The 9902-nt window shown below is 40.7% G+C and overlaps 1 protein-coding gene across 1 annotated transcript in view; it reads right to left on the bottom strand.

Moving 5' to 3' along the window:
• Positions 1-927: 927 nt before the first annotated feature.
• GUCY2C (guanylate cyclase 2C) overlaps positions 928-9902 on the bottom strand; it is a 65307-nt gene continuing 56332 nt past the window's right edge. Inside the window, exons 22-27 of the mRNA XM_073327304.1 lie at positions 8086-8278; positions 7513-7687; positions 6221-6319; positions 5383-5477; positions 4252-4328; positions 928-2726 (exon numbers count right to left, since the gene is read on the bottom strand). Coding sequence (XP_073183405.1) covers positions 2552-2726; positions 4252-4328; positions 5383-5477; positions 6221-6319; positions 7513-7687; positions 8086-8278 — 814 coding nt within the window. The 3' untranslated portion in view covers positions 928-2551. The remainder of the gene's footprint in view (positions 2727-4251; positions 4329-5382; positions 5478-6220; positions 6320-7512; positions 7688-8085; positions 8279-9902) is intronic.

Genomic DNA, 9902 nt, shown 5'->3' with positions numbered 1-9902 from the left:
ACTGCCTTTAGAAGCTGTAGAATTTGGGGCCCGTACTTGACTGGGGAGCCTTGGGCTGTTAGCATTTTTTTTTGTTCTTACAGGCCAGCATGAGCATGCAGCACACCAAAAGCATATTTGGAATTAGTGAAAATATTGACCCTTTTTTTTGGGGGACAGTTTGAGTTCACGGGTCAGGGCCACTAGCTTAGCCAACTGGGCAGAGGTCTTAGTGGGCAAACTTTTAGCTTTTATGGTGTTATTGAGGGTTACAATAGCATAACCCGCTTTTTTTTGCTTATTTATTACTATGCTGCTACTATTAGTGTACCACTTATAATTTGCATTTGGGAGGGGCACATTTTTAAAGTTTGGGCGGCTAGAATATTGGGCATTTATGATTTTTAAATAGTTATGTTTTTGTTTTTTAGTTTTTGGTAAGAGGGTGGCAGGGTTAAGGGATGGACAAGGCTGCACCGTGACCTCGGGGTTTTTTAAGAGCTTTGCTTGGTATTTTTGCTTGTGGCGCCCATCACAGTGAGGGAGTCTGCTACTGGCAACTGAAGGGGTTGATTTATAGCAGTTTGTGCTGCTTTAGAGTTTACTAGAAAATTAATTTTTTTTTTTTTTACCCGCATTTTTACTTGGGGTTTTGGGGGTAGGATGATTTGGGTTTTTTTGATATTTTTATTTTTGTTTTTTTATTGTTATTATAGAGGTACTGCGTTTTTTTTGAGGCCCCCGATGAACTCACCGGTGCGCGCTGGGCGTCGGTTGTCGCTGCAATCCTTGACCGCCGGAAGGGATTCGGGCAAGGCTAAATTGCAGCCTTACGCCCACCCAGGGACTCCAAACGCTGTTGCCGGCACCCAGTGCCAGAGGCAAACAACAGCAGGGGTTTGTTGCCCAGTGTGCGTTACCCAATAAACACAACGGGGTGGAGAAGCAGAAAGTTTATTTGCAGCTGCAAACAAGGTACAGGGAGAATAGAATCTCAAATCCTGCACATTAGAGCAGGTTATTACACACACTTTTATATTTTTTAATGCTACTGCACTACACATTAGCCAATTAAAACTTTGCATAAATACTTTGCCTGTTTTATATGGGTTATAATAATGTTTATTTTTTGCAACCTTTAATAAGCATTTTTAGCAACTTAAACAACCAGCACATTTTGTTTGGCTTGGTAGCTGTTTTTTTTTGTTATTTTTAACTTGGCATTAGCAAGCCTTATACTATGAGGCATTATTTGCGGCTGCAACATTATTTTAAGAGCAAAAGAGCTTACTTAAACCAGCCAGGCCTGAGTTTTATTAAGGGAGGTTGAAAAGAAGCCCTTAGGCCTACAGCAGGGAGACTTCCTTGACCCTTATGGCCTTTTATTTTTTTAACTTAACTAGTGGCCATGCTCTGGGGTCTCCAACAATAAGGGTGCTAGACTGAATGACAGCTCAAGCAGTAAGCTTCATTGTTTGAATACTGACTAATGCTTCACTACTGTTACAGAAGCAACCCTGCAGACAACTATTTGCATACAGGTCATTTACAAGTCCATGGACCACAGTTCGAAAGCCACTTATGTAGAGAAAGTCATTTGCCAAAATCTTGCTTGCTAGTGATTATTTCTTCAGTGAAATGCCAGTTGTCTCCTCTGTTACACATCTGTATTTTGTCTCTTTGCTAAAGTGGATAATTAATATCAAGTGTTGATTTTAGCATATGGTTGAGCCAGCTCAGATAAAATCCAAACAAAATGCTCACCCATGAAACTTCACCCAAAAGTTGAAAAGAAACTCTTTAAGTTATGTTATGTTCCGTTATGTTTTATTTTTAATGTTTGCAGTGGTTTATGTGTTTCTGGTTTTGGGGCCAGAAGCAGAAGTAGCGAAATACTATGACAGAGCCAGTTTTTGCAAGATTTCCAACTTAATTCTGTAGACCCAAGAGATTCAGATATGCTTCAGAAACCATCCAAACTTTGGAATATTCTCCTTAGAGAAACAGTGGAGGCACCATTTTTTGAGCTAGATTAATTTGACTAAACAAAACACTTGAGAATATACAGTGGGGAAATTACAAAATTGCAAAATATCCAGGTCCATATCTACATACATTTTAAATATTTTCAAAAATATATACAGGCACTTTTTTCCAAATAAAAAATTGACAGTTAAACACAAAGTTTTAAATCACGATAAATTAAGACTCTACAGAGAAGACTTTGGGAAATGGGTCATTGAACAGCCAATCATATTTAAAAAAAATATTAGACAATTATCTTTCAGTCTCAAATGGATATTTTCTCTTTCCCCAGATCAGGGTGGATGTGCATGGGTGAAGCAGTCAGGTGATTGGGAAGATGCAGCAAGCATGGAGGCAACTACATTTTGGCACCACAGCAAAGGGTCTATCTGATTCGCTGATAAAAAGCAAGTGGTAGAGACATTTCCCAAAGAGAGAACAGTTTCGTTTTTTCCCCCAGCTCTCCCTGAGAGTGCCAGTCTCCAGCCTCTGTGTAGTATCTTCCATAGCCTGTACATGGTTTTTATGTCACACTAGACATCCAGTTTTACAGATAGGTGGTGGAATTTTCTGTGGTGGCCAACTGCAGGTACTCTAGGGTGCCTTTTCGGTAGCTGCCCACCCGGGAAGGCTCACGGACCAGGACCCCTTCAGATTGCCTTTTCCCCAGAGACTCTGTTATCATCCCTGCTAAGTCATCTTGCAATCGCTGTTGATTCTCCCTGGAAATAGCAGGAGAGGAAAGATTTCAGTGACCCATGCAATACAGGTACTATGATCCTCAGTTCCCAAGCCATTTTTAGACAATTCTATCCTACCATCTTTCCAGAAGCCCTCAATATACTAATAAGATTGATTCTGCCCACAATCTATTTCAAGTGGACATAGAAATCCAATTCAGGATCTACTTGTGACTGTTCCTGACAATATGGGTTATTGTCTCTGCCAAGGAAGTTTGCTTTAGCATCACAATCTCCCACCTAAAAGAAAAGGAGTACTTGTGGCACCTTAGAGACTAACCAATTTATTTGAGCATGAGCTTTCGTGAGCTACAGCTCACTTCATCGGATGCATACCGTGGAAACTGCAGCAGACTTTATATACACACAGAGAATATGAAACAATACCTCCTCCCACCCCACTGTCCTGCTGGTAATAGCTTATCTAAAGTGATCACAACAGCTGGTGGATCACAACAGCTGCATAAATAGTACACAGCAACACTACACAACGGGTTAGGATAGGAAGTGAAGAAGAACTCCATATCTCACTGAAACTATTTGGAAAAATGTAATCAGCCAGACTTGAATTTGATCATGTCACTGGAACTAATGCCCTTTGTATGGAGCAAAGTACATCTTAAAATTACCACAAGTGGTCAGGAACTCAGTTTTATGTCACTTCTGAAAGGCAGCACTTCAGTGTCACCACACCCCTTTACTTTGGAAACTGACTGAGTGTCAATTCAAAAGGAAGACTGTTACCTACCTGGGTCTGATTAAACCAGGACATCAACCTAGTATTTTTTTCCTGGTAACTCCTCTCTTATGCTCCAGAAACTGAAGTTTTGTTTAGAAGTTTTTAAAAATTAAGTCTCTAGACCTTATGCCTGTGAAGGTAATCTTCAAAATGAGAACCCAATATCAACAAAGAGGTGCCTGAGTCAGCAGACAACCTCAAATGGTAACTAAGAGGTGTGAACTGCTCTCATTCATCTCATTTTGGTATTGAGTCTGAAGCTTCATGATGACAGTTTAATGTTAATGTTATTAACTGTTTCACTACTGATCAAATCATACAAGAAAAAAGAAGGGAAATTACATAATGAAATCTGCACACATTCTATTGTGATTGGCATCTCATTTTAGTGTTACAAGTGATTGGTGCTTGGACTGGGGATAAAGCTTGGGAGAGTATCACCACTCTTTTTCCCCAATCTGAACTTGCACCTACTAAATCAACACCCCTTTCTGGTGAGTTTTCCTTGAATGTCTCCCATCCAAGGCCGTGATCCAGTAAAGTATGTAAGCCTATTAGCAATCCCAGAACTAATACTATTATGTATACTTGCATGTGTTCATATGCACATACACTGCTGTGTCCTTGACATGAGCCCAAGGAATACCAAAAAGTATAGTAAGTTAAAAATTCTGAGGGGAGAAGTGCACTTCAGCACTTTTGGTGAAGGCTGAAGTGCAAGGCCTGAAAGTTTCGTTTCTCCCTTCCCACAAATAAAGAACATCTTACACGGAAGGAGGTGTTGGGAGATTATACTGCTGGTCCTTCACCCCTGTCAGCCAGTAGGTAATCTCAGTTCCTTTGCCCTAATATGTCAGAGAAGAGAGAAGCACAATTTAGGGATTAGATAGGCACAATATATGATTTATATGCTTTATGTTGCACTGTATTATATGATTGTTCTATTATCTTTGCTTACTGTATTTAACAGGCACCCAGAGCATAGGATTGGCACCTATCAAATTTTATAAACTGAAACAAATAAATGTAACAAAGCAAAGGTGAGCAAATTAATAGGCCTCTCCCACCATACCCATTCACCACTGCCTCCTCGCCAAATTTTTATTACCAATGATATGTTTCACCTATAGTACTTCCCAGACATCTGCGTTGCCTTGACTTTTGTCTCAGATGCTTTTTCAATGGCTATATTAACTCTAGAGGGGTGTCTCCATCACCCTGTGGCTGTGTTGCCAACAGATACGTCTCTCTTGCTCTCCTGCTCTGTGTCCCTGGTGTAGCCTCTCTCCACTATGCCCTGTGCAATTTTGGCATATATATTACAATTTTTTCTCTTTGATCGGAGTTCTGCCTGCACAGATTCTTCTCCCCATACAACAATCAGATCCAGTATCTCCTGTTCGCTCCATGCTGGAGCTTGTTTGCTTTTCTGGGACTGCATAGTCACCTGTGCTGCTGAGCTCGCCATGCTGAACAAACAGGAAATGAAATTCAAAAGTTTCCTGGGGGCTTTTCCTGTGTACCTGGCTAGTGCATCAGAGTTGAAAGTGCTGTCCAGAGTGGTCACATTGGAGCACTCTGGGATAGCTCCCAGAGGCCAATTCCATCAAATTGCACAACGCTGCATCTGCACACTACCCCAAATTTGACCCAGCAAGATCGATTTTAGCACTACTCCCCTCGTCAGGGCGGAGTACAGCAGTCAATTTTAAGAGCCCTTTAGGTCGATAGAATGGGGTTGGTTGTGTAGCCACATTGCTTATAAAATCGACCTAACGCAGCTAAATTTGACCTAACCTCATACTGTAGACCAGGGCCAAGATAGGTGAACATCTCAGGTGTGTGATACCTTTAGATAAAATTTCATTCCTGTGTGTTTGTAGGCATGGTCTATGTTACCTTCAAGTAAGTCTTTCCTCTCACTTTATACTGGAAATGGCAGTCTGTCCTCTTCAGGATGGCGATAGTAGATGCACTTACATGAATCCGTAAAGCTAAAAATAAACAAACAAGCAACAAATGTTTGATTCAGAAACAACGCATGAACATATTCATTTTCTGTGAAAACCTGTGCTATGGTAGAGGTGTATCTAATTGTCACTGATGTCTTAGGACTAATTCTGTGCGCAAATGACATTAATGCTACCCATATATTGTTGAACCCAAAAATAACTACTCCGTCACATAACATTATATACAAGGAAAGACTAAAACTACTAAATAATTATAGCTAGACCAGCCAATGCCTCAGGATAGAAGTGATAACAGTATCTGTGGGGTAGGGGGACAGGGTAAATATCAAGAAGGGGAAGGAATGGGAAGAAACTGAGCAAAGGGAAGAAAATTTAGGCTGGATCTCAGGAAACATTTTTAGTTGCAAAACTATTAGATTGTGGGATATTTATTTATATATATTTATATAATAAAGATGCCTATCCAAGTCACCAGGCGCCCGAACATAATAAATTAAATTAAATCTCAGCAGCATTAAAATCACCAGTTCCACAGGAACTGAGCCAGCCAGCCACCTACCCCCTTCATCAACTAGGAAGCAAAAGAACTAGGAATAGGCCTGTATTTTCCAGGGTGGAGTGGAGGAATGGAAAATTTGATCTTCTATCTTTAAACGTCTATGCTTTGATGATAAAGTTGTTCTTGGCTGGAGAAGGAACTCTAGATTTGAATGCACAACTAGCCTAATGTCAGATTACACAGAGAGGTGAGGTTCAATTCTTACGTAAACCTGTGGATTCCATCCTTGAAGCAGTGTTAACCGTGTCTCCAAATAAACAGTAACGAGGCATCTTAATCCCAACCACACCAGCAGCACATGGACCTGAAAGCAGAAGACAGGGTGAGGAAAGAGGAAGACAGAGAGGCTGTTATTCCATGGGGATTCAGAGAAGCCCTTGAGGTCTCAGACGTGGCTGAAAGAAATTGAAACTTAGGAATTAGCATGATGCCATCATAACTATGGGAGTTATCTGTTAGTATCCTGGAGTGGGTGAGTGGTCTCATCTCGAAGATGGCACTTCTAGCAGCAGAGCAGGGGCACTGGGGTCAGCAGTGATTGAAAGCACTATCTACATCACCTTGTACAGTGTCTGGAGGTCTCACATCCAACTGTAGACCAGGCCTGTCTCTGTTCAGCTTGTAAAATATATTAAATATATTAAAAGACTATTCATACTATTTGAATATATTTCTGAGCAGACAAAAATGCAGAAGTATTAGCATAATTCCTAAGTGTCAGCTCTGGAAGCAGGGGATGGAAAGAATTAACTTAATTATGGAGAAGTTTCTGTTGGTGTCTTTAGGGCCTTCCCGAATAACTGAATTGTTATATTCCTTCTCTTGTGATGGACATAAACAACAGAGTACTGAAACAAGCAAAAATAAAAAGAAAGTTTCCCCAAGTACTTGGGTTCTTTGGATTATCCACAATACCATTCTAATAAAGTAAATCAAAAACTGATTCTCAAGTGGGCCTGGTGAGAACATTTGCCTCAAAAGCATTTAATGTAAGTCTGCTTTTCAGTGGGGGAGGAAAGGTCTCTAAGGACTCAGGTGGGTATAATGTCACCAACTCAATCTCATAAAAAGAAAAGGAGTACTTGTGGCACCTTAGAGACTAACAAATTTATTTGAACATAGGTGCCACAAGTACTCCTTTTCTTTTTGCAGATACAGACTAACACAGCTGCTACTCTGAAATCAATCTCATAAGGAACTACAGAGGTTGGTTTGCTCAGCTACCAACCTCACAGAGATGGAGTTGTTAAATGGAATGGGAGCAAGCCAATGGTCTATTTAAGTCCACCGCCTTTCCTCTAACAATGGTCTTTTATACCTGACGCTTTTGAGGAAGGCAATTGACAGTGCTTCTGGCCAGTTGTGTCATGCTATACCACAGTCTTCACAGAGAATCAATTTATGAACAATGAGGCATGAGCTCTTTTAACCATTGTTTACTTTTTGATCTAGATAGAATAGCTATGTCATTCATATTCACATGCCGTGACCCCATACCAGAGTGAATCCCTATGCGAATCCAAACAGGCAGGCCAGGAAGATGTCGTAATTCAAAGGATCCCATGAAACTAAGGATATCCAGTGCCATCATAGAGATGTCCACTGCGTGGCGGTTGCCATTTCTCTTTGGTAAGCCACTCACCACCATGTACGCATCACCAATGGTCTCCACCTGTGGAAACACAATTACCAGTTACCATTCCCATTTACTAGAAGATGCATATAAATTGCAGATGGAAATGGGCTTTTAGAGTCATTTTCTTGATCTCTTCTTTGGCAGTGCAGGGTTGCCAAATTCCTTCCAATTAGATGACCTCTTTCTGGTAGTGAAGTGCTCAGTACACAGCATTCTAGGTAATGAATCTATGACCACTTGGTATCAAAAACCATTTACAGAGAGCTATGTGAAGCACATTAGAGAGACGTAATCTTGGCCTGTACTTCTCTCATTTGTCTTTACTTAGTGTACTGGTTTTGAGCCTTTGTTACCACATTCTATTCCCAATTACTCTGACTGCGATGTTTTATGTATCCTGATTATTATTTAAGTGTAAGTGAGGCTCTGTTCACCTTGTAAACATCATGATGGTCGAGAATGTGGTCAAAGTTCTTATAGATGTCATTGAGCATGTCCACCACTTCCATGGGGGTGCTGTATTGGCATAGCGTGGTGAAGCCGACAATGTCGCTGAAATAGATGGTGACTGCTTCGAACAGCTCTGGCTCTACCCGCCCAGTTTCCTTCAAAGATTTTACCACTGGCCTGTGAAGAAAGGTGGAAGGGAAATGGAGATAAATATACCTTCTGCTTTAGAGGACAACTCAACCTCCTAGACCTGTCGGCCGTAAGTGTTCCAGAAATAGAAGTAAACAAACCAACATTCTGGTAATGAGTTCAACGGGCACTTGGAAAGTCAGACACGCTAGCATTTCTGGCTACTAGAGCCTTCTAGATTATGAGCTCTTATTTAGATTGTAAACTCCTTGGGAAAGAGACTTTTCTTATATTTTTGTAAAATGCTATGCATCCCTACGCTTCCCTATACATAATAACTGAGAAAATCCAGAGACAAGAATGTATCAGGCAGGCAGTCTCCTCCGAAGACTTGCTTTCAAGTTTCTAGCGTGGAATTGTGCACACTAAAGCAAAGGAGACACAGGGCTTGTCTACACGGCCCCACAGTTTTGACTATGGGCCATAGTCGAATTGCAGCACACACTTGTGTGCTATGCTATAACTCCCCTGTGTGGCTGCTGTGGATGCAATCTAAAAGGTACCTAGTTTATACTAATTTAGTCCTGTTTAAAGAGGACTATGTTAATGTGAAGTAGTTAGTTCATGCCCGCAGCATCCATATGGAGAAGTTACAGCAGAACACACTAGAGTGTGCTTCAATTCACACCCTCATCGTGCAAACTGCAGGGCTGTGTGGACATAGCCATACTGCTTTCTGCGTAGTTCCAATCTGTCTGGTGAGCATCTGACAGCTTTGGAAGTTGAATCCAGTTTTCAATTTTCTTTTGTACACATACACTTTCTCTGTACATCTTGTTCTTGACAAGACTGGGGGTGTTTGGCTTGGTATCCTGGCCAAATTCCACGTTGGTTAATTACATTCTGCCTCCCTGAAGTCCCACTCCTGTTTCAGTTGTCAGTGGCAGTCTGTCATTCTTCACATCCTAGGGCTTTGGAAGTATATTAAGCTAAAGCACATAAAGACCATTTTAGTGCAAACAAGAGTGTCTATACGGGGAGCAAAATAGATAGTGTGCTTTAAATTCACACCCTAGTTTACTCTACACTAACTTCCCTATGTAAGACAAGACCTTAGCGTTGTTGTTTGCTGTTGAAACTGCTGCTGTATGCCACCACAGAGGTGGCTGCATTTCTGCAGAAGGTGAATTGATTCTCATATATATATCATTTGTAAGGCTTGTAAAAAAATTCAGGATCCTTGAATATGAAAGAAGCTAAAGATATGTAAACATTACATTCAAAATTCACTGGTTAGGTCACCTAATTAACTGAAAAGTCATCTTAAAAATAGGTGTTAATTCATTTTGTGAAATGTTTGTTCACTGTACTCCCAAGGACCTCATTCCTTCCTCAAGCTAGTTTTTAAATCAGTCAGTCTGAATGTCCATCATCATGTATAATGATTACATGAAGTCTGGGAATCCATGATGTTTCAAATTATCTTCAGACTGTTTAGCCCTCTGTTTGCACATGGCACCTACAGGTTTCCCTCTAGCATCTTCCTGTAAATCTTTCAGATGTGACACCTAGATATACTGAGGAGGACTGGTTTAGCCAGTTCTAGGCAAACAACCCTCTTAAACATCATTAGCATTCAAATAGATCAGTTATTTTATTGGTCATGGTGAGA

The sequence above is a fragment of the Lepidochelys kempii genome, chromosome 1 (genome assembly GCF_965140265.1).
Source record: "Lepidochelys kempii isolate rLepKem1 chromosome 1, rLepKem1.hap2, whole genome shotgun sequence".
Classification (NCBI taxonomy): Eukaryota; Metazoa; Chordata; order Testudines; family Cheloniidae; genus Lepidochelys; species Lepidochelys kempii.
This window is presented reverse-complemented; position numbering and strand designations above follow the sequence as displayed.